The sequence below is a fragment of the Nannospalax galili genome, unplaced genomic scaffold (genome assembly GCF_000622305.1).
Source record: "Nannospalax galili isolate Female #2095 unplaced genomic scaffold, S.galili_v1.0 scaffold253, whole genome shotgun sequence".
NCBI classification, from domain to species: domain Eukaryota; kingdom Metazoa; phylum Chordata; class Mammalia; order Rodentia; family Spalacidae; genus Nannospalax; species Nannospalax galili.
Window position 1 is genome coordinate 5,239,819 of NW_008335287.1, and position 25,960 is coordinate 5,265,778.

General features: G+C 38.2%; 1 protein-coding gene across 3 annotated transcripts in view; it reads left to right on the plus strand.

Moving 5' to 3' along the window:
• The window catches only part of Mdga2 (MAM domain containing glycosylphosphatidylinositol anchor 2), an 899,633-nt gene that overhangs the window by 725,512 nt on the left and 148,161 nt on the right, over window positions 1-25,960 (plus strand). For all 3 annotated transcript variants that reach the window (XM_008829871.3, XM_029561983.1, XM_029561984.1), the window contains one exon: window positions 24,200-24,469. In XM_008829871.3, coding sequence (XP_008828093.1) covers window positions 24,200-24,469 — 270 coding nt within the window. The remainder of the gene's footprint in view (window positions 1-24,199; window positions 24,470-25,960) is intronic.

Here is a 25,960-nt window from a genome sequence, read left to right on the forward strand (position 1 = left end):
ACCCCTTTTTACTCAAGAAATTTTTATATATTTCCATATACAGTGATACATAAAATATTAACATATAAAATATTTACTGATAATAAAATTAGAGAATTTTAAAAATCTTTTAGTTATTATTTTGTATATTATATGTATGAGTGTATTGCCTGCACATATATAAGTGTACCCATGTCATACAATGCCCTCAGAGGTCAGAAGAAGACATTGGATATCCTGGAACTGGAGTTACAGACAATTGTTAGTTGCCATGTGGGTGCTGGTAATCAAACTCATATCCTCTGTACAGTCAGTGCTCTTAACTGCTGAGTTCTCTCTCCAGTCAAGAGAAGTTTATTTTAAAAATTATTTGGCATTCATATGCTTTTACCGTTTGTTAATAATGAAAACAAATTTCCTATTAATCAGAAGGGTGTGCTTGTTTATGCTGTTTTAGCTGATACTTGACATTGCTGGACACAGAGACTCCTCAGTATTTTCCAGTAGTCCTTCTTTTGATGAATAACCTTGATGTTTCTATAAGAGCAGAAAAATTTGCATGAATAATAAAAACACTGCAGTTCATAACATGAAACAGTTTCAAGTTGGGGCTGAGGTGTTTCAGGCAGTGCTGGTTGGGTTTGGGAAGTAGATAGCATACACAGTGCACATGCTGTGTGTTTGCTAGGGACCGACACTGTGCAGAGTCATCCGATGCAACACAGAAAAGCGCTGGAGGAATGTTGCGGTCTCGTTCCATGTTTGATTTTAAATTGATTTTGGGGTGTTGTGCGTTTATAAACATTTACTGTTTTCAATTTTTTCATGATCCGTATGGGGTCAAAAGCCACAGTTTGAGAAGCTGGAATCTAACCTGTCAGCTTGAGAAGCAGGTGGAGACCTCTAGTACCTGTGTGCTTTTCTTCTGAATTGTGTCATAATTCTCCTCAGAAGCCCTAAAGGAAAAGCAAAGTTCACGGATGAATATTTACAGAACAATTCCAAGTGAGGACAATATTTCATAGTAAATTTGGCAAATATCTACTTGGAGCTTCAGGGTTAACTGTAATTTATAATGGCCATTATTATGTCTAACCTTAACTTTGGCGTAAGAATAATGAGTACTAGATATGAAAGAGAAAAACAGAAAATGGAGATATGGAAAAAATTGAGTTTTTCTCTTTCTCTTTTATTTTGGGGAATGGTTTTGAGACAGAATTTTACTATGACTTGCCTCAAATTTTCTATGTATGCCAGGCTGGCTTTGAACTCGCAGAGAACCTGCTGCCTCTGCCTTTCAAGTGCTAGATTTAAAGACCTGTGCCACCATGACTGGCAAAATTTGTATTTTTGATAACAGAAAATTAAAGCATGAAAGTAATTCCTGATTCTTTCAAATGTTGGCAGTTGCAAATGTTTCTCTATCACAATATTTTGCTATGGTTGGCAGAGCAGATCCGGTTCAATAGTGAAGCAATTCTGAAGTGCCATAGATCAGCTGTGTCTGACTTTTAACTAGTGGAATGTATGTACTAGGTATGTGTTCTTGAGAAATGTGATGGGGCAAGGTGGATACAGGAGACCCCAGAAACCACTAATGAGATTGATGAACCAGTCACAGACAGATCAAGGACCATTTATTTGCTGTTTCGATATATTCTGATTATGTTTTGTGTATCTTTGGGATAAGTAGAAATACTGTGCTTAGCGATCTTAAAGAAGATAAAGCACGTTTAAAAGAAGACAAATTAACCAAAGAAATGTTCCACATTAAAGTCACAGCCTTCAGCGTGGCCTTCGTCCCTGTGCTAATCCACAGCCTAGATCAAAGGTTAAGGGATTACTATGCCAAGAAAACAATCACCTGAGAAAAATGTATGACTCTTAAATTTAGTTTTTAAGGCTGGGCCAAAACTCAGAGGACATTCTTTCCTCAAGATATCTCTTGGAACCATCTATTTCCTGGAACTGTGCTGATGGAGCTATCCTTGAAACCCTTTTCTCTGGAACTCGGGCCTCAAGTCAGACCCACCCATACTTTTATTCAAAATGATTTCTGGAGATTCAATTTCAGAAGTATAAGTTTGGCCCCACCCTAATCTTAACAGACCATTGGGCTTTTTCATCCCTAGGTCTGGAATGTTTCATTTATCCCAGGTCAGTCATCCTTCCCATTCCTTACTGTGTGCAGTAGAGATGGATGTGTTGCCTTTCAGGGTTGTGATATGTTAATTTTCAAGCATAGCCACATTCATTCATTATCTTTGTGGGTGGAGCACCAAATTGAAGTTACCAAGGAAGCGAGATCAGGTGTCCAGGTCACAGTACACAAGATCACGTTTTTTTTTTTTTCTCGTCTTTTTGCGACAGGATTTCCCTGTAGCCCCAGCTGTCCTGGAATTCACTATGTAGACCAGACTGGCCTTGAACTCAAAGATCAGCCTGCCTCTGCCTCCCAAGTGCTGGGTTAAATTTTTAAAAATATTTTATTTATTTTTCTTTTACGTATATGAGTATATTGTACATGTATGTAAGTGCACCTGTGTTGTACAATGCCCATGGAGGTCAGAGGAGGACATTAGGATTCCCCTGGTGCTGAAGCTACGGATGGTTGTCAGTCACCTTGTGAATACTGGAAATTGAACCTGGATCCTCTGCAAGTGCAGCCAGTGCCCTTAACTGCTGAGCCATCTCTCAAGCCCCCATGAGCATATGATTTTTCTGGGGATAATTAAAAGTCATTAGTCCAGATTATGTCCTTTTCACAAAAGTCAGCCCCACAAAAGGTATTTTTGGAAGACCATTGTTAAGTAAAGATAAGAGAAGCTTAAAGAAATCATAGCAAATAATTTATAAAGATCGATGAAAAATAGAAAAGAAATACACTAGAAATAGAAGTAGTTACAGAGGTAATAATTCCTGTGCTCTACAAAAGTTGAAGAGTTGGAAATTGATGTCAGTTATTCATTTGAAAACTGAAGTGCTGTCGATAGTTTGATGTTTTCAGCATTATATGAAAAGAAGCAGGACTGAAGATGCTGCGGCTGGTCTGCAGCAGAGGGGTTGAAATGCAGAGTTCTCCTGGGACCTGATCCAGTGTAGTCACACAAAATAGATCAACAAATTTATTAGAGCAATAGACCTGTTCACCACTTCTAAAATGCTTGTGTCATTATGTTTATACTTACTAATATCAATACCAATGTCAAATCTATAACCTTAAGTAAGTAGATAAGATGAGTCTAACAATTTGTTGAACAGAATTAACAGATTTTCATCATCTTCCTTTTGTTTTGAATGGCAAAATTAAGAAATATAATGGTAATTAAAAGTTGGTGCATTGCTGAATCTATTCTTTTTCAATATGCAGAGTACCAAAAGTCTGAAGATTTTGAAACTTTTCAATGGATTGGTTATCAGTGAAAAGGACTACAACCAAAGAGGAACTGAAATTCATTCCTAGGGAGATTGGGATATTGGAAAATTACAATTACTGAAATACATAACATTTGCTTTTCAGATCTTTAATAATGCTTTGGTAATATGACCACCTTTAACAGTAAATTTTCAATGACACTCCTCTGGAAATACATTTAAAGATGTGTTCTTTTTGTAAAATTCTTCTGGATGGGCTGGAGAGATAGCTCAGTGGTTAAGAGTGCTGGATGCTCTTGCAGAGGATCTGGGTTGGTTCCCAGCACCCACATGGCAGCTAACAACCATCCATAACTTCAATTCCAAAGGATCTGATTCCCTCTGCTGGCTTTCTCGGATATTGCATGACACAGGTGCAGTTTCATACATGGAGGCACAATACTCATGCACATAAAATAAAGACAAATAAATAAATTAAATTTTAAGAAATTATTGCTGACACTAAAAGGCAATTGTGTAATCCATAGAGGATTAAGCCCTTCCCTGGGGTTGTCTTTGGACCACACCTCCCATTTTCCAGTAACATTTAGAAAGGTAAACAACTGCCCACCCTTATGATTTCAGTTACCACATGAAAGGGTGGCAGTATCAGGGCTTTTTTGAGGCTCGTTGAAGGTAATCTACTTCCTCCTAGTCAGAAGAATGAAATCTGAGTTCTACCTCTGGATAGAGATAGGACGTTCTGACTGTCTCCTAAATTAGAATACGGAATACTCTTGTCCCTTCTCTTAAGAGTGAATATATGCTTGGCTTGTCAGTCACCTGGCCAATCACCTGAAAACATGCCAAAGCAGTGGGAGAAAAAAATATCCCCCTAATAAGATAATGTACTTAATCCTTCCCAGAAGCCTCTCCCTTGGAGCAACCACTTAGAAAACTTCTGCCATGCAGCACTGCTAAGCCTTCCCACCTCCACTTTTCCTATTCCTTTTCTCTCTCTTTTCTTTTCAAATCCTGCTCAAAAGTGGAAGCATGAGTTCCTGACTCTCTGACCTTCCTCACTCTTTATCCAAAGCCCTCTTCCTCTTCTGCCCATGCACCTGCTGCCCGACCTTCATTGCTGAACGTTAAATGTCTCTCCCGGGTGCTAAAGGCATAGCCTTCTCCTTCCCTCTTCTCTGTATCATCACTTCCCTCATCCCGGCCCTGCCATGTTTTCAGATTGCCTGTCCTTGCTTTTTCTGGACTGCTTTAATGGATAGCTTTAGCTGTCAACTTGACAGACCTGAGCAGAAGGGGCCTCAAGTGAGGAATTTCCTCCATTGGACTGGCCTGTGGCCATGTCTATGGGTCATTTTCTTAAATGTTGAGTGATGTGGGAGGGCCCAACCCACTATGGGTAGTGCCACCCCTGGGCAGGTGGTCCTGTATTATATACAGACTGAGCACAGTCCAGGAGAACAAGCCAGAAAGCAGTGTCCCTCCATGACCTGTCTCCAGATTCCTGCATTGAGTTCCTACCTTGGGTTCCCTCACTGATGAACTGTGACCCAGGAGATATAAGCCAAATAAGCCCTTTCCTCCCCAAGTTGGTATTGGTCAGAGTGTTTTGTCACAGCAAATGAAGGCAAACTAGAATAACAGCTAATAAAAATTCATTTACTATAAGAATTTTCTTTTCTTCCCTTGAGAGCAACCCTCCTTTCTCTTAATAGCATTGGCACCTGCCTATCACTGAGAACCTTGAAAATGCCTAGGTTTAATGCGTTATATGTTTTGAAATTTAAAGCAGTGCAGACTTTTTTTTATAAGTTAACTTTTCAAAAGAATAAAAATGTATTTCTTTAGATTTGTAAAACTTCCCAGGTAAAAGTAAAATTCCATACAGCTAAAATCCTCCATCTCCGATTGTTCACAAATAAAGTACTTTTAGTAATTAAAACAACAGTTCCCCAGTAGCAGTGCTTTCCTCTGTGGTGAGTCTCAAACTTTCAGAGAAACAAAGGCCACCTGCTAACATAGTGGCTGGAAGCGCGCAGCATCCGGATTTGCAGTCCTAGCCCTTCTGCACAGTAAAAGGCACTTTCCTACAATTCTCCCTGTGTTTTGGTTTGATTATAAAATGCCCTCCTTGGGTTCATGTTTTTGGACACTTGCTCCCAGGTGCTATGTCTCCCTCTTCTATGTTGCTTCTAGGTTTATTTGGTTATAGCAACCAGCAAAGTCATTAATACTCACTACTTCCTCTCTCATCACTCAAAGTATTTCTTTAAAAATCAGGCCATAGACATTGTGGTCACTGCATCCCACACAATACTCTAGTGGAAACCTAGAGCAGGCGTACTCCTTTCTGCACAGTGCCACCTGCACTTGCAGATCCTGAAATTCCATCCCACTTCTCCATTGTTTAAATGTTCTTATAATCCGGCCTTGGCTTCCTGACCTACACCATAAACCCTGTGCAGAGATGGACTGTGAATCTGTTTCCCATGATGACTACAATACTGATTTACTTATAGTAGTGTTAAAATTTTATAAACATATATTTTTCTATTTTCTTAAAGGGTAGCTAAGATGTCATGCACGGTTCTCCACAGTTGCACTACATATTTATTCACATAACATGTGCTGCTTTTTAAACAAAATAGCAAAGGCTCTAAATCAGAAGTGCTAAAAAATTCTCAGAATTTGAAATACTTATAATTTTACAAAACGACAATGTTGTACACTGACCCAACTGTGTTTGTAAGCATAGTCAAAGTATCTTATATATAGCAAGTATAGGAAATACCATATATTGCAAACTTGTATTTAAAAATAAATAAATACACAGTTACCAAAGCACTGAAGGTTTTTGGGGATAAAAATATTATCTTGCCTCTCTGAGCCATTCTTCAGGAAAGATTTTGCACTGTTAATAAGGAATCTGTAAAATTTCTGGTGTTTGAAAAGGCAGCATCAATCAGCATCTGCACTTTGGGCAGAGATAATCAGAACAGTCCTTCCTGGTCACAGTGAAAACCCACCAAAGTGAACCATCAGCATCACAATGACTTCACAGAAAGAATTTAAAACACAACCCAGAGTGATTTTGTTCTCTGGTCCTTACTCTTACATGGGGGTAGCTTCTGATTGGCTTAGAGTATTTAAAGTCCTATAGAAGCTTAGCACTGCTATCTAAATCACTGCCCATAACTTTCCCTCCTATGCAAATCTGCTTAATATACTACTTGAATATTCATATGTGTGGTGGAAGCTTTTCTTAAATTATAGTAAATAAAGAACCCATTTTGCAGGACAATTAAAGAGTTATACATGAGTGGTTCCTGACATTTTCTTCAGCCTTTATCTTAGTTTAATAAGCAAAAGGTATATTAAGGTGTGATAACTGTATGATGGCATGATTTTACTTCTTCCACTATAACCATTTGGCATTATATTAGTGTTTTATTTTGTTTTGTTTGTTTTTTCTTGTGGGAATTTTTATACACAGATACAAAATGAACAAAGAGAATCCTTCATCCGCAAAGAAAATAATCACAGTATCTACTAACTAGAAAACACTGAAGAAAAACATGAACAAAAACAGAAAACAAAACAAAACAAAACAAAACAAAACATGCAGGTCTTCCCTCTCTCTCCTCTCTCTTATATCTGGGCAGAGCCTGTTACCTGTCTGGTCTTACCATTGAGGCTGGAACAGCACTTCATCTTCTATGCCTAATATTAGATTTTGCAATAGCATTAAGATTTTTAATAATACTTTACATGATTTTCCCCAAATTACTTCCCTAATTTCTATTTCTGTAGATTTAAGAACAGCATTTTTTGTTTTGTTTTTAGAGACAGGGTCTCCCTATAACCCCATCTGGCTGGTAGACCAGGCTATCCTTCATTATACAGTATAGAAATACAATACACTGTCTAATTATGACTACTGTGAGCATAAAAAACTAGCTGCTTTTGTTGAGTGTCTTTTTCCATATTAATATTTTTCTGCCTTTTTTTTCAAATAAATTCCCACGAGTGTAATGAACACAGAATTAAAAACATTTTACAGCTAGATTGCAGTAGGCACGAAAACAAATACTAGCCCATTTCCAAATTCTATGCAACTCAGTGAACTTCTTTACAGCCAGAGTGGTCATTCTGAAGGAATGGAACGCCACTTAAGATCCTACACTTTCACTATCAAGTATATATATAAATTGCAGGGTTGAAACTAGAAACACAATTAGCTTTATATGTTCTTTCTTAACTCATGTTCTTTTGCCTGTGTTCTTTCTAGCCTCCTTTTTAACGTTAAACTATACCCACACTTACAGATGTTTATATTTATTCATGTATACATTATAGGTTAGGATCCACATATAAAGAAGGCAATGCAGTTTTTATCTTCCTTAGTTTAGGCTACATCGTTTATATTCTCTCTTTTCTATAAATATTTCATTTATTATATTTTCTTATGTATATGATTGCACTGTCTGCATGTATGTAAGTGCACTTGTGTCATGCAATGCTCATGGAAGTCAGAAGAGTGTACTGGATTCCCATGGAACTGGAGTTACAGAAGATTGTTAACCACCATGTGGGTGCTGGGAATCAAACCCTGACCTTTGCAAGAGCAGCCAGTGCTCTTAACTGATGAATCATTTCTCCAGCCTTAAATTTTCTTTAAGAAAAAATGTAACAGAAATTTAGCATTCTTTTTAAATTTCAAATTCATCTCATTGTAACATTTTCATTGACAGCTGAAATCACTCACAGAAAAAAAAAAAATGATGGCCTGGGATTGTAGACTGACTAGTAAAACTGAGCACAGAAAAAGGGAGGGTACTTTTGAAGGAGGTAAGATGTACTTGCTTTTAAACCAGCTGTGCTGGTGCATGCCTTTAATCCCAGCATTTGGGAGGCAGATCAAAGCCAGCCTTGTCTCCATAGTGAGTTCCAGGCCAGCTGGGGCTACAGGAGACCTATTCTCAAAAAGACAAAAATGGGGGCTGGAGAGATGGCTTAGCAGTTAAGAGCACTGGTTACTCTTACAAATGACCAGGTTCAGTTCCCAGCACCCACATGGCAGCTAACAACCATCTGCAACTCCATTTCCAGAGAATCCAGTGCCCTCGTCAGGCTTCCATAGGCACTGCATGACATGACATGGGTACACTTAAAGGCACACAGGCAATATAGTCATACACATAAAATTTGTAAAAATTAATTTAAGGGGCTGGAGAGATGGCTCAGTGGTTAAGAGAACCTGCTGCTCTTGCAGAGGATGAGGGTTTGATTCCCAGCACCCACATGGCAGCTAACAACTATCCATAATAAATAAAATATTTAAAAAATTCACTTTAAAAAGATAAAGAAAAAAAGAAAAGACTGGCTTTTAAATTTTAAATGTTCTGAAGTTACTTTTCAATGACACATGAGGAATGGTCTTGGTCATGTAAATATTCCATATCCTGTCCAAAGTTTCATTTTCAGTTAAATTCACCCTTTATGAAATACTTTCTCAATTCCTCTTAATTCCTCTACAACTTGAACAATCTCTTGGTAAATGTTTTACACATTGATTTTTTTACTTCCTGAGCATAAAATTAAATAAAAAACATTAGATCTTCTAGCTTTTCAAGACTCTGCTCTGAAATTCTTGGTGAACTGTTGCACCTCCTCAATCCATCCTTTTTTGGAAATCATTTTTCTACTGTGTGAATAGGTCAACTAGATCCTAACACCTGTTAAAAGATACTTGAGGCAATCGTTTTTCAGTTGTTTGAATTCTGGAAATAAATTTTATAACCACTGTGAATTTCTTAAATGAAAGTACGGCACTGTGGCCTCATTGTCTATAAACAAAATTTGAAATCAAGTTTTGAATGAGCACATATTTAGTCTTATTCATTTGTCTTTTATTTTAAAACAGGTTTAGGCCTGCCTGTCGTTAGGTGTTGCTACACACAAGCTCATACACTGTGTTAAGCATTTACCAACTATTGGTGTTTCTAAAAGGAGCTGACTGTGAACTCGTACATGACATACAACAGAATGAAGATTTTCCATCATCTTTAGGACTGATCCATTCTCCGTGGTACTGGCATTTCATGTACACAGACTGAATTTGCTAAACTGCTCCCCATCCCTACCTGAGGAACCCTTAACTTCATACAAGTACCTCAGCAGCGGACACAGCACTGTCCTGCTTATTTCTTACCATCCTGGCTTTCACATTTGTCACAAATCATGGCTTTTTTTGCAGAGATGGCTTTCTTGTTGCACCATTGTGTAAACCTTGAAGCACCCCAAGACGTGATGCACATCATTTGACCTCTTCTTTCTGCACCCTTTCCCTTCCTCCAAAACCCATACCAAAGAAGACAGGAGGGAAGATTCCCACCACCTCTGCCCTCTTTACCTTCTTTAATTGCTTACTACTTCCTTATCACATATTTCTTTTTGAATCACAGCATGGTAAGCTTGAGAAATCTGTTTAAACTTTCTCCTTTATTTTGATTCTTAACAGAATTGTAATTCAAAATCAGTTTCCTATAAGCCTTTTTCAGTTCTTCCTGGGTAACATCGGTTTTGACTCCAAAACAGTATAGTCACAATCTCTTTTTCCACAGCTAGTGAGCAGGCTAGGGCCAGAGACAGATACCCAGGATATGTGTAAGACAGGTAGCTGGAGCCCCTCAGCCGCTTGCCCAGTGTTCTGGAAAGTTCCCTCATTAGAGTACTCTAAAATAATCACTTACCATTTCAAATATGACTCTTGTGTAAATAATTTTGTATTAAATATACCTATTATGAACATACAATATTTATTTTATTGCTGTATTAGAAAAAACATAAAAAATCTTTCTCTGTTACGTACTATTTTATTCTAATTAGAATTGTTCTTTCTGAGAGTAGTATTTTATTAAAACGAGCTTTTGGATGTTTACTTTTTGTAAGCTTTAATATTTACTCTTGAATTTGCACATATGGATTTGGACAGATTTCTAACAGGAAGCATCCAAGCACAATAACATCATACCGAATATTTTCACTGCCCTCAAAGTCCTCTGCTTTGCCTACTAACCTCTCCTTCTTCTGGCAATCCCTAGCAGCCACTGCTTTTTCTCCTGTCTACATGGCTCTTGTCTTTTCTAGAAAATCATATGGATAGAGCCCTTCTCATTTAATTTTTTAATATAGTGGCTTTTTCTCACCTTGTAATACTGTGTTGCATTCCTAATATCTTTGTGTCTTAATAACTGTTCCTATTTGTGCTTGAATAGTGCACCATCTGTCTGCTTACACCACATTCTGTTTGTGCATTCACCTGCACAATCATTTTTTTGGTTCCTTGAAAGTTTAGGCAGTTATAAATGAAAGTGCTATTAGACTTCCACACAAGTGTTTGTGTGACTATAACGGTTTAAGCCCTTTGGATAAATGCTTATGAAATTGTTATATCATCTGATAAGGATATATCCAGTTTTATAAGGAACTGCCAAACTACTCCATTTTATATTCTCACAAGCAATGAATGAAATTTGCTGTGGCCTTATATCCTCAGCAGCATTTCATGTTGACCATATTTTAGATTTTGGAAATTTTAATAGGCATATATTAGTTTCTCATTTTGATTCTAATTTGTGTTTCTCTGATGACAGATGGCATGCAAAATTTTTTCATCTGCCTGTTGCCTTCTTTTATGAGATATCACTTAAGGTACCTGTTAAAATCTCTGGCCCATTTTAAAAAACAAATTATTTTTTCTTACAATTAAGTAGTTCTTTGTTGCAGGGTATGGTGATAGGCAGATCTCTGTGAGCAAGTTCCAGGCCAGCTGAGGCTACAGGGAGACCCTGTCTCAAAACTAAACAAACAAACAAAAAAGAGTTCTTTGTATATTTTGGTTAGCAGTCCTTTATGGTATATGTCTTGAAAAATATTTTCTTTCTAGTTTACACTTGGTCTTTTTATGTTTTGGACAGTGTCTTTTAGAAAGCATAAAATTTCAATTTTAATATGGTTTAGCTTATCAATCATTTCTTTCATGAACTGTACCTTTGATGGACCATCTAAAAACCCATCTCAGGCTGTCTGGATTTTTCTCTTACATAATTTTCTTTTGTATTTTTAAATATTTTTTTGATATTTTTGAGAAAGCGTTTCCCTGTAGCCCCAGCTGGCCTGGAACTCACCATGAAGACCAGGCTGGCCTCGAACTCACAGAGATCCTCCTACCTCTGCCTCCCAAGTGCTGGGATTAAAGGCGTGCACCACCACGCCCAGCTCTTACATCATTTTCTAACAGTTGCATAGCTTTAGACTCTGAAATCGTGTGCTTTGGTTTTAGATCTAAAGTCTGTGACCTAGAATGAATTTAAGGTGCTTGAGAACATAGTGCCTTAGGAGAAGCTTCTTTTCTGTTAACAAAAAGGGAGATGATAATATTTTACAGAGTTGTTTTCAGGATTAAATGAGGTACCCTTGTGAAATGTATTAATACATTAATGCAGAGGAGATTAACTATAAAAAAAGTTACAATCTCACTTTGTCTTCAACATTCATTCCTACAAATTTATTGATATCTTTTGTAAATACAGCCTTCCATGTCTATTTTTCTACCATATAAATTAGACTATTTAAAAACTTTCTTGTTGCTTTGTGGTGTGATTTCTACATCAAATTTTGTTCTTTGACACCACCTGGGTATTTACCAACTAACTTGAGTATTTCACAGTAGCTACCTGGAGTTAGTGTAGATTTGCCAGGTAAAAGACTCAGTCCACCAAGAGCAACCCTAGTCTCAGATCCCATATAATTATCCTACCACCCAAAAATTCACTAGCTCTCATGGCTATCCATCCTTTTAGATTAATAATTCTCTAGAATATATAACAAGAATAAAAATGCCTTAATTGCACATTAGCTTGTTGTAAAGAAACAACTCAGATGCAGGGAACTGGAAGAGATATGTAGGTCAAGGTATGTATGAGAGTGAGGATCTTTCATGGTTTCAAAGGCACCATCCTCTCAGAGCCTCACGTGTTCATGAACAGATGTGTGGTCACACATTAAATATACTGTGTTATTTTTATTAGACAATGAAAGAATTTATTTCACCGACTTGCTACTCCCACTTCTGGGCTTTCTCTTATAAATAGTGGATTTCTAAATTATTTAAATAAAAATTTCCCTACTCTCTTTAAACCCAGAAAAAGAATAAATGGTAAGTGATCTATTGGGGCAGTCTTTTGATTTGAGAGGGTATTGCTTAAGAAGAAATAACTCTAATGTGCACTTGTTTAGCAGCACCTGCTCCATTGGCTAGGTAGCCAGGACTGTTGTTAAGGTGAAGCCTTCAGATATGGAGGTCATTTTCTTCGTTTAACTGTTAAGTAGCTAAAGACGGTTCTTCGCATATTCAGTTCCCTTCATCACATAGCCTTCCAAATAGGCTATACTTATGTCATCAGTATTACTTTTACTATTTTCTACTTTCTTTAAATAGTCAATTTTTATTTCAAGTACACTTTGTTTTTTATTTAAATGTTTTCCTTATTTTATTTTATGTGTATGCATGCATTGCCTACATGTAGGTAAGTGCACCCGTGTCGTGCAATGCCCACAGAGGACAGAAGAGACTGTGGGATCCCCTGGAACTGGAGTTACAGACAGTTGTTAGCTGCCACACAGGTGCTGGGATTCAAACCCAGGTCTTCTGCAAGAACAACCAGTGTTCTTAACCACTGAGCCATCTCTTGAGCGCCTCACGTACACTTTGCTCACTCATCTGAAACTGTTCATTGTCGTCCAGAAATCATAGCGGAAGCTTATTTTACACAGTGTTAAAAGAACTTGTGAACTATTCTCTGATCCATCTGTTAAGAAAGAAATGCTACTAATTCAGCTTTTCACTCGTACTGCATTACCTTATATATCATCCTAAATTAGGCAGCTTATATGCATCTGAACATTAGCACTGTCTCCCATTCAGAACACTGGCCAGACAGCTTGACCCAGTAGGTACAAGGAAAGCAGATTCTAAGCTCAGAATCAGTTTAGCCCCTGTTATTTAATGGGCTTATCCCTGCTGAAGCCCTTCATGGCTCTATAGCTGCACTTTCACCTCCTGACCTATAACAGTCACCATGGGCATCCATGTGTTTAATCACTTGCATAAAATTCTACCTAAACTCCAAGTAGATTCTGTTTTGAAATATATTACTAACATTTATTTTCTTTATCCTATAAGCTTTGTCCCAATAATTTTATATTCCCCAAAACCTAATTTCTCATTCTCACTACAGTGTCAGTGTGAGTGGGCCAACGTCTATTCATGATGCTCTTTGAGGGGGAAGAATTATACCATAAAATGATGATAACCTTTTTCCAAAATAATGAAACATAAATTGGCATGGAGAGAACACATTCTGAGACCAAATTGCTTTGCTTTAATACTTATTCTGCCATTTTTAGGTGGGTAATCATCCTTAACTCTTCTAATTTTTAATTTTTAGCTTCTTGTAAAAAATGGGTTACTGTCACAAAGAAAAGATCTGTATGAATAGCTTAACACAATGCCAAGAGCTGTATAAATACTCATTATCACCAAATGTAGTTTTATTTTAATAGTATTTAAAATAACTTGAAGTAGATGTTTTAATTGAGTGGATACTTTAAAAATCATTTTCTGGTGCTGGACATGACGACTCACCCCTTTAATTACAGCAACAGGGAGGCAAAAGCAGGGGATTTCTGTGGGTTTGAAGTCAGTCTGGTCTACACAGGGCCAGTAAGGGCTACCGTAGTGAAATCCTCCTTCAAATCCCCACCCCAAAAGAACTATTTTGTTTAACTGAAAGCAAAAGAGTGACTTATTTCTCTCAAGTAATCCTACCTAAGCATTTCATACATGTAAGTGGATATGGATATTTTTTCATGCTGTTTTTATCTATCATCCATTAGTATTAAATATCTTATAATAAAGTACACTGAATAATTTTTTTACATTTTATTTATCTTTTATATATATATGAGTGTATTGCCTGCATGTATGTCAGTGTACCCATGTTGTGCAAAGGCCGAGGAGGTCAGAAGAAGTTGTCAAATTTCCCTGGCTCTGGAGTTACCAGATGGTTGTTAGCCACCATGTGGGTGCTGGGACTCAACCCCGGGTCCTTAGCAAGAACAGTCAGTACTCTTAACTCCTGAGTCATCTCTCCAGCCCCTGAATAACTCTTAGACCATAAAAAGCAATTGAATGAGAACAGTGATCTTGTACACTTTCAGTCCTGCAGCTTCTTTCGTTATCACCTGCAGTCTGCACTGTGCACTTCATCATGACTGTTGAGGATGGTCCTTCTCACTAGGTATTCTAAAGAGTGAAGTGTTAAGCTCATTAATATCCAGTACGCTAAAAGTGAGTCTTATATCAGGAAAGTTCCCATTGGCAGAGTTCACTGGACTATAATGAGTGAACTCCAGTCTCTATCATCTAGCTGTCTGAGGCTAAAATAACCCTGAAACCCAGGTCCTTCTTGCAGCCATTTAAATAGAAGTAATGGCATCTTCAATTTATTGATGCATTATACCTCAGTCTGGTGGATTTTATAAAATCATACTGTATTGAAGAATTTTAACCCAACACTACCAGACTTCCTTATAGGCCATTGATAGAAGAGTAGCTGGTTTGGTGAGGGCAAATAACATGCTCACATGTAGAGTTGGTTCACAAAGTCAGTGTTTGACATCACTCATGATGTCAGATAGATAAAAGTATCCTCAGAGCAAACCATTCCTAGAAAAAGTGAGTATGTGTTTTAGGATTATCTTTGCTGGATAAAGTTACCATATTATTTAAGAGAGGTTGATAAATGACAAACACTTTTGATTTTGCTACAAATTCAACTTTCCAATGAATGTGTTTTCACTGAACTTATTTGACTTTGATTCAGTATCATTAATTTTCACTGCACTTTAGCATTTCATTTCAATGGCTGTATCTTCAAACTTTTTTGGATATATTTTTATTGAATTTTTGTATATTTAATATAATATATCTTAATCATATTTAGACCCCCTCCCCTAGAGCTCCCCTCCCATAGCCTGACCACAGGATTTCATGCATTCTGTCATATGTCTTGAGGCCTATAAGTCAAGTTTGTGTACCCAGATGTCTCTCAGTGTGAGTTCATCCACAGGAACCTGGTCAGCCTATCTAGCATCATTCCCTTGAAAAAGGTCAACTCTCCCTATTCTAGTTAGCCTTTTATTTGTGTGATAAAACACTGTCTACAAGCAACTTGTGAAGGAAAGTGTTTATTTCACCTTATAGTTTACAGCTCCTCATCGAGGAGAGCCAGAGTAGGAGCTCAGTGCAAGAACCTGGAGCACAGACCATAGAACTGCTTACTGATTTGCTCCCTTGGCCTGTGCTCAACCTGCTTTCTTATACGACACAGGACCATCTTCCCAGGGGTAGTAACAACCACAGTGGCCTGGGCCCTTCCATGTCACTCAAAAATCAAGAGAATACCCTGCAGACATGGCCACAGACCAATCCAATGGAGGGAATTTCTCATTTGGTAGTCTCACTACCCAGGTATGTCAAGTTGACCACTAAAGCTCCAGCACAATTGACCCCTTGTCAACTTGACACACAAACACATCACTTTAAACCACAACCTTTCTATTTTCTTTTATTTATTTTTATGGGGCTTTTGGCTACTCTAAAATTCCCCCCTCTGAAGAGGTAACCCTAAAACCTCTTAAAGTTAGATACAAGCTCCAAAATACTTTTGACATTTTTGGCCTTTGGAACAGAGTATATTGCTAAGAGGCCCAGGGACATTTTGACTTTTAGCCAAGAAACTGGCTACTTTTCTTTGGGGTCTTTTTACCCTAACTGCCTAGCCAATTCCTACCTCCTAGTCTTACCACATCATCCTCTGAAGGGATTACTCAAATTGCCAATAGGGGATAGGGACGCAGACCACTCTGGCTTCTTCCATGCTGAACAGGGATGCAGGATGAGGCAATTAGAGTACCCCTTCAGTGGGTCTATCTAAAAGACTCCCAAATTGCATAACGCTTATCTCTAAGGTGAAAAGAAAGTCCTCGAATTGTGAATAGGAGATGTGAAGAAGTAAAGGCAAGAGTAATTAGCATGACAAGTTCTAGACAGGGAACTAGAAAAAAGAACACAGCAATTTTCAAATGTTCATATGAGAGTCCATTGGAATTTCTTGCTTCAAAAAGCATCCCTCTATTGGGTTCTTCCTCATTTTTCTTTTGTCTTCCAAGGCTGGACTCTGGAGTGATGGGGATTCAGGATTTGCTTTCAGGTATTTTGATAGCTGTTGGAGAGGTTAGAATCAGTGCCAGTTCCCTCTCAAAGGCTTCAAGATAACTGATGGGTTGCTTATCCTCAAGATATGTCAATATTAAAATTAAAACATTAAAACAATGTAATTTAAAAAGTCCCACAGCCATTAAAAAATTCAAACACTAAAAGTTTGAAGTTTCTCTTAATAGTCTCCTAACTATTGGCTCCTGTAAAAATCCCAAACAAGTACTGTCTTTTTTCAAAAAGGATGATTTGGGCACACTTAAGCAAAACCAAAGTCCAGTAAAGTAGCTCAAGACTAGACATCCAGGATATTCATACAGCTTTACTTCTCTAGCTCTGCTGTCCACAGCACACAACAATTAGTTTTGTAAGCTTAGGCTGGCTACACTCCACACCTACAACTTCCCTTGGTGATTGTACCAAGACTCTGGCATCTCTAGTATGCTGGGGTCTTTAACTGAAACTGAGGCTGCATCTTCACCAATGATCTTTCCTGGCCTCTCACAGTGCTAAGCCTCACCTGATCTCCAGGAACCCTTCATGCTTTCAAAATTAGTACCAAGTAGGAGACTCTTATACATTTCCAAGTCCTGCTCCAGCCTGAGATGGAGCCTCTGGACCATGGCTTTTGTGTGCTGACCCTGTTGAAACATTTCCCAGGAGATTTCACCTCAGTGATGCTGGTCTCTTCTTCCTCACAACTGCTTTTCAGCCCCAGCTATCCAGCATCACTTGTCCAGTAAAGCACAAAATGTTTCACTTCCAAAAATGTCTTCTAATTCAGCACAAATAGTCTTGAAATGTGTTTGCTTCCCCTTGAAGCTTCACAAGCCAGGCCTCCATCATCTATCTATAGCTCTTTCAGCCTTATCTTCCAAGTTCCACGGAAGTTCACTGAGCTCCAAGCACTTTTCCAGTCCAAAGCTCCTAAAACTTCCACAATCCTCCCAAACACATATTGTCAGATCCATCACAGCAATACCCCACAGCCCTGAATACCAATTCTGATTTAGTTTGCTTTCAACTGCTATGATAGTCTTAGTTTTCAATTGCTGTGATGAAAACATTGACCAAAGACAGCTTGGGGAGGAGCAGGTTTATTTTTGTCTTACATCTCTCAAATCACAGTTCATCATTAAGGGAAGTCAGGATGGGAACCTGGACTGGAATAGGGAGGCAGGAGCTGAAGTTCCACAAGTCATGGAGGAGTGCTGCTTACTGGCTTGCTCCCCTGGCCCATCCTCAACCTGCTTTCTTATATAATACAAGACCACATGCCCAGGGGTGGCACTGCCCACAGTGGGCTGCACCCTCCCACATCACTCAACAATGAAGAAAATGCCCCACAGATATGGCCACAGGCCAGTCCAATGGAAGAAATTCCTCAGTTGAGGTTCCCTCTACCCAGGTGTGTCAAGTTGACGACGGAAGCTATCCAGCATACTCCGTCACCCAGCACTGATCACCTGCCAGTAGTTTTTCGACTTGTTTGGGGGCCTCCTGCCCATTACCCAGTTCTATGCTGAGCTTTTGTCTTACTGAGCTTTCAGGGGTCTTGTGCATGCTGTCATCATTTCCGTAAGTTCATATGCACAAATTTCCAAAGGCTTGGAAGACTCTGTTTCCTTATGGCCTTGCACCACTCCTGGCTCTTTTTATTTTATGTGCATTGTATATAAGTGCACCCATGTTGTGCAATGTCCACAGAGGTCAGAGGAGGGCATCAGATCCCCTGGCACTGGAGTAATGGATGGTTGTTAGCTACCATGTGGGTGCTGGGAATTGAACCTGGGTCCTCTGTAAGAGCAGTCAGTGCCCTTAACCATGGAGCCATCTGCAATCCCCAACTCCTGGCTCCTACAACCTTCTGCCCCTTCTTCTGTGACTGTCCCTGAGCCCAGGTGGATGAGGTTTAATATAGGAGTCCTATCCAGGGATGTGAACTCTGCAGTCTCTTATTCTCTACAATTTGGCAACTTGTCACCTTCTGTATTCATCACCTTCTATTGCATGAGAAAGCTTTGCTGGTGACAGTTGAGAGACGCATTAGCATCAATATGTTCCACGAGTCTCAGGTGTAGAAGTTCCATTGTAGATGTGTCAGTTAGGACTGGGCATCTCTCAGACATTTATTCTCTCTGTGTGGCCAATTGTGGAAATCTGTAATAGTCTCCATCTGTTATAAAAAGAATATTCTTTCTTGAGTGGTGACTGGTACACTTGTATGTAAATATAAGGATCCATATTTAGCATACAGTAAGAAATTACATTTGCCTAGGGATATAACGGAGGTAGGATTTTCTCTGAGATCTAGTACCTCTCCAGCCATGTGTATTGGCCATGTTTACAGTCCCATGTGAGTCTCCTCCCACTGAATGGGCTTCAAGACCAATTAAATATCTGTTGATTGCCTACCTCCAAAATAAAATTGTCACTACTGCACCAATGTAGTTTTCTGTGCTGGCCGTTGTTGTGGTTGTTAGGCCTTCAAGGTGGGGTTGGACGATTAATTGGTTTTCTCCCTTAGCTTGCATAGCATCCTCTGAAACTGTGAGAGCTAGCCTTCATGAAGGAGGCTTTCAGGTCAGTTCCAAGTCCCATGTCTGAAGTACGTCCTGTCTTCAGCAAAAGGGTCTTACCTTCAAGTTCTGGCAGGTAACAAGTCAAATATCTAGGAAAGCAGTATGTAGCATCTTTTCTTACTGAGTGTCTTTGCTGACTTAGGCAAATATGAGAGTGGTGTTTGTTGAAATCTCTGGGCAAGTTATAAAGAGCTTCAAATCTAGAGTATCCATAGAAGTGGGGTGTCCTCTTGATAGACGCCCCCTCCAAGAGAGTAGAGCTCAAAGGATTGTATCACAAGGTAAGAACAAAGCTGAAGTGAACAGGGGAGTCTTCACACTCTCTGTGGAGGGCAAGAGTGTACAACAGTGATAACTACATGGAAACCCAAAAGTTAGTCACAAGTTCATCCTTGTGTAGAATTAACCAACCAATATGCATATCGTCTAATGGTTCAAATAGGCATGTAGCCATGAACCTTTGTACCATCCTAAGCATTATTGCTCATGGAAATGAATCTTGCATGGAGAAAAGAAAACAAACATCATTTAAAGCATCAAAGCATAGACACAGTCAAAATTAACCAAGAGACAATGAGCACTAATGGAAAAGCAGCTGAAAAATACCGTCTAAACCTCATTTATTTTCAGACAGGATAATTTAGTGACTTTGTTTTAGGTCACTAAAGCCAGGCCTATCTACATGGACAGGTCGTGGGGAGTCTGAGAGGGTGGCATGGTAGCTCTGCAAAACCACTCATGGAGTATTTACAGATCAAGTACATATTACTCTATTTAAAATGCTATGAGTGATGTTAGCAGATTAAGCAGGGTTGTAGAAAGACTTAATGAACTGAATTTCCTCAGAAGTTATTAATAATATAGTACAGTAAAAAAGCAAACCAAAATTTGAAAAAGAGATTTAAAAAACGTGGTAGATAGAGGAAAAAGGGTCACCATAAAAGGATTTAAAGCGAACAGACATTTTGATGTTTTGTTTGAAGAGCTTAAGATGAGAATTTTCTAGAATACCCCCAGATGAAAAACACCAAACTTACATCAACAGCTATAAGTCCAAGACATTCCAAGTCTACAAGCAAATGAAAACCTCACACCTAAAAACACTCCATGGAATCTGTAGACATCAAAGGCAAAGAGACCTTTGGAAGGAAGAAAAGAAAGTTCAGAAATCTGGGCTTAGACTGAGCTTTCCACAGGAGCATGGCCGTCCGAAGACAGTGAGATTGTATATTTATGAAAAGAACTACTATGTGCCTTGAAAAATAGGTTTAGTGACAAAATTAAAATATACATTTTTTTTTGTCTTTTGAGACAGGGTCTCCCTGTAGCCTGAGCTGTCTTGGAACTCACTATGTAGACCAGGCTGGCCTTGAACTCACAGAGCTCTGCCTGCCTCTGTAGCCCAAGTGCTGGGACTACAGGCATGTGCCACCACACCTGGCTAAAATATATTTTTGCATGTCAAGATCAGAGCAATAAAGATATGATGGGGAATTCTGAACGGTGACTTTAGATACAAAGAAAGTGACCATGAAGATCTACAATGTTAAGAAGGAGTAGGTTAGTGAGCTAGGACACAGAAAGGGTAGCAGTTCAGAAGATGTATAAGAGAATTTTTCAAGCAAGGCAGAACAACAATTTACAACCTAGTAATATTTGTTAACATGATAATTAATGATGACAAACATCTTCAGATTATTGATTTTTCAGGAAGCATGGTAATGGTATCAAAATAATAGAAAAAGATTGGTAAATCTCCAACTAGTAGCCAGCAAAGAGTCAGGATAATGATATAACCCATCAGCCTAAAAGAAGGCAATCAAAAATTAAAACTAGAAAAAAGTACATCATGGTAACATACCATTTTATCAAAAAATATATGAATAAAATGCTAAGTAAAATTAAATTAAATTAAAAGATTCTCAGGCTGTCTTGAAATGGCAAGACCTAGGCACATAACTTTTAGAAGAGATGCTTTTGAAATGTAAAGATGTTGAATATTTAAGAATAAAAGCTTTGAAAAACATGGAATGCAAATACTAAATAATAAATGCCCGGGAAGCTATATTAATAGTAGGCAATAGAGAGTGAGAAACTAAAGTTTAGCTAGGCATCGTGGGGCAACGCCTTTAGTCTCAGCACTCACAAGGCAGAGGCAGGTGGATTTCTATGTGTTAGAGGCCAGTTTGGTCTACATGACAAATTCCAGGCCACCCAGGGCTATATAGTGAGATCCTGTCGCAAAGAAACAAAACAAAAAACTAAAGTTTAGAGATGAAGATAAAATTGCAGTAGTAAAACTTCAACTTATTCAATTTAAAATGAGTATATTCTTGTCTTTTTTTTTTTTTTTTTTTTTTTCAGAGCTGAGGACCGAACCCAGGGCCTTGCGCTTGTTAGGCAAGCGCTCTACCACTGAGCTAAATCCCCAACCCCATGAGTATATTCTTTTAAAATTTTTATTATGCTTACTTTATGTGTATGAGTGTATTGCTTGCATGTATGTATGTGTACCCCTGTTATGCAAAGCCTATGGAGGTCAGAAGAGGGTGTTGGATTCCCCTGGAACTAGAGTCACAGACTGGGCCATGTTAGCTGCCAGGTAGGTGCTGGTAACCGAATCCAGGTCCTCTGCAAGAGTAGTTAGTGCTCTTAATTGTTAAGCCATCTCTTTAGCCCCCTAAAATGTGTACATTCCTGATAACATAATCTAGAAATAGGTAAAACAAAGAGCAGCCAGCATTACAAGAAGAAATTTTTTAATAACTAAGGCCTTTTAGGAGATGTCTAAGTTAATCCAGCAAGAACATGTAGAAAATAAACAATAAATAAATCCTATCAAACATGGCTTAATAGATCCAAACCATACTTTCACACAGTTTTCCGTTCCTTCTTTGACAACACACACAGAGTCATATCCCTGTCATATAGCAACCCATACAGCAAGCATCAACAAATGTGGAGGGTTGAAAACACATATCTCAAAAGAAGAGAGACTCAAACATAACCTGTATGTTTGACAAAGGAGAGAGAGAAGTCACTTTGCTACCATTGTGATTCTTGTGTGCAGAGAATCAACATGTTCTCTGATCAACAAACTGCTCGTCCTTTTCTTTCCATCAGCATAACTGACACACCATCCACCTCATTGCCTAAGATATGACTTATTTCCCACTGACCTCACATGGCTCAGGTTTTTACCAATGCTGTCATTTCTCTGCTAATTATCTTGTCCCCTATGGTTGATGTCCTCTTATTTGTTACAGTATTTTTCCTAATTATAGTGATAATAATAATAAGGATTTGATCATGTAAATCCTTTATCATTTATAATTTCCCCAGTACTGACACTGTTAAACTGAACCTCCAAAACATGAGATTCAAGTATCCTAGAAAAGACTTTCTTCCTTTGCCTGGTCATTTCCTCCCAAACCTAAACAGGGTTTCATACAGTAGCTCTGCTAGTACTTGTCTTTCTCTGAACAGTCCCTTTTCACTCCTTATGCAACAGCCCCTCTACCTGGAATGTTCTTTTTATGGCATTCATACCAGACATGTTCTGTGTCTTCTAAAAGAAACAGGCTGAGTATCACCTTTCTTACAATGCCTTCCCTGATCACTTCGGAGGACTGATGTCATCTACATTTTCATTCATTGCTACCCAGAATTATTTTTATAATTCAGGTTCATAAATTGGCTTTCACATCACTGCTTTCAGTGGTAAACTATGAAACATATTAAGAAGGATATGCTTTTCCTGCACCAAAAACATTCTTAATACTTTTAGAGAAAAGTCTCCAAAGACAAAAATTGAATAAAATTAAAATGGAAGAGAGTAGCTTAAAAATGCTTATGGAAAAGAAAAAGAAAGATTATTCAACAGAACGATCATGAGAATGGAAAACTAAACTATTAAATGGGCAAAATAGTGTGTAAAGGATACCAGACTCGGAATATTGAATTCCCCAGATCTTTAGTGTTTTAAATAAGGGCCACGAGGCACAGCTGTGTAGTTTTTAGCCCGCACAGTTCTCAAAGAGCACATGCACATCTCGTTAAGGGTGGGATTGGCCTGCAGTTAGGCCATGAGTGATTGCACACTTTCCTTGATGGAATGAATGGGTCTTATCAGTAGGTTCAGTACTTGACTTTAATTTATGATAATAGTCATATAAAACATTATATTTTGGGTTCTCAAATAATGAAAGAAGCCTATTTTGGATACTTTAAATAGGTATACTTTAAATACTGGAAATCTCATCATCAAAAACTAAAAGGTTAGGTACCTAATGTAGCAAGTTTTAATTATATGGGAAAAAAAATCACAAATATGCCAAATAAATGAACCATTACAGTGGGCTGAAAACCATCTCTACCTGTGGTATAATTTGCAAAGTTTGTTAAGGCTTATACATGGATACTATGGACTTGTAGCCAAATGAGATCAAATCAAATCATTTAGATAATAGATTTGTTTAATTGCTACCTATTTTGTGAAATGAGTACAGGAAGCCCAGGCTGAGCCTCACCTGGGAAGAGTTAGATTCCCTGATGAATCCCAGCCCTCCCACTCTCCATTCCCATACTAGTTTCTGTATCTGGAGCATCACTGGTGCCTGAAAATGTGAATAAAATAAACAGGTCAATTTTGTTTTTCTGGGAAGCAGCTAGAAAGAAAAAAAATAATTTTGTTTCCTTTGTCTGTAAATGCTTTTGTAAAGCAATGCAGCTCATTTGGCTGCCGCACTGAGAAAACCGTACTTCCCCACTCAAGATGAAATTCCTGGTTTCGTATGTTCTCCACCCACCTCTTGTACTCTAGCTGTAGCATGTGTTCTTAGAAATACTTCCTCACATAAGAATAGCCAATGAGGTCGCCGCATTGAAAGCCTCGCTTTTCATCTATTCTGTCTTCTTACAGATCCCCCAGCAGTGGAACCAGCGTTCTTGGAAATACGGCAAGGACAGGACAGAAGTGTGACCATGAGCTGCAGGGTACTGAGAGCCTATCCTATCCGGGTGCTGACCTATGAGTGGCGTTTGGGCAATAAATTGTTACGGACCGGTCAGTTTGACTCTCAGGAGTATACAGAGTACCCAGTGAAGAGTCTTTCCAATGAAAACTATGGGGTTTATAATTGCAGCATCATAAACGAAGCTGGAGCTGGGAGATGCAGCTTTCTTGTTACAGGTAGGACTCTTAAGTTCTTTCCATAATGTACCTCTTCTATCATTCTAAACCAAGTGATCTCAGGCTTATGTTAAGTAGGAACCAAAGTATTTTGTAAATTATACCATGAGCAGTGCGACTCTTCTACTTAGAACTTTTATTTTCAAGCCATGCCTATCTTTTTATAACACATGAATTAATTTGTTTGTTTGTTTGTTTGTCTTTTTGAGACAGGGTCTCCCTGTAGCCCCAGCTGTCCTGGAACTCACTATGTAGACCAGGCTGGCCTTGAACTCATAGAAATCTGAATTAATTTGAATTCAACTGGAGTGAGGATGTTCTATTAATTTTGTTTGTTTTTTTTTCTTCAGTAATAGCATTACAAATTGTAGTAAGTAATATTATTGAGATAAGATTCATAAGTGTGGGGGCTGGAGAGATGGCTCAGTGGCTAAGAGCACTGGATGCTCTTGCAGAGGACCCAGATTTTATTTCCAACACCCACACAGTCGTTAACAAGCCTCCATAACTCCAGTTCCAGGGAAATCTCTCTTCTGACCTCTGCGGGCATTGCACAACATGGGTGCATTAACACTCATGCAGGCAATACACAATATACATAATAAAATATTTTAGGAAAAGATTGTAAGTGTGGATAGACAGATGGTCTGGTTCTGGTGTTATGAATAGCATGTATTTTATTTTGTTTTCTTCTTTACTTCTTTATTTATTACTGCTCAATATACAAGGCTTTCCATTTTGCCCTTGGTTTACCAATATTCACCATTATAGCAAGAAAAAGCAGAAAGTTGTATCTGAAATATAAGTATAAATGTGGGAAAGTACTGAGACTTTTTGATGTCTTTATCTATTGAATATTCCCTTTATATAGTTTTAAACACATCCTGAAATTATTCTGACATTCTATTTGTTACAGTAAATCTACTATTCTGTTATTTTCAAGCCAGAGTTTGGGCACCAAAAGGAAATTCTCCTTTTCAATATTATGTTGCCTTAGGTAAAATTACTTGTAATAGTTGGCCCATTTATGTTAATAAATAGAGAAACTGGATACCATGTCATCTCTGAAAAACAATTGTAAAAAATGGTGAAACTATTGCAGACTGAAAACTTATTCATTAACAAGAATTCTGAGTGCTAAGTTCTTAGTTCTGAGTGAACTCTCTGAAGATAAATTTGCTTAAAGCCATTTTCACTTCCTGCAATGTAGTATGAGGTCTATAAAATATACCTGACTAACAAGAAAAAGAGGCAGCCTTCTCTGCTGCGTTCTCTAACTCTTGATTTTACAGAATATTTTTATTATGGCTCATGTCAATGATTTTTAGAGTACACTATTAGCACAAAGCCAAAATTTCCTAGGACAGCACATTTTACTTGGGGATCTACTACTGCAGTGATATTTAAAATATCCCTTTTCTAATTTTTAAATTTATTTATTTATTTGTTTGTTTATTTATTTATTTATCTACTTTCTTTGAGGCAGGGCTT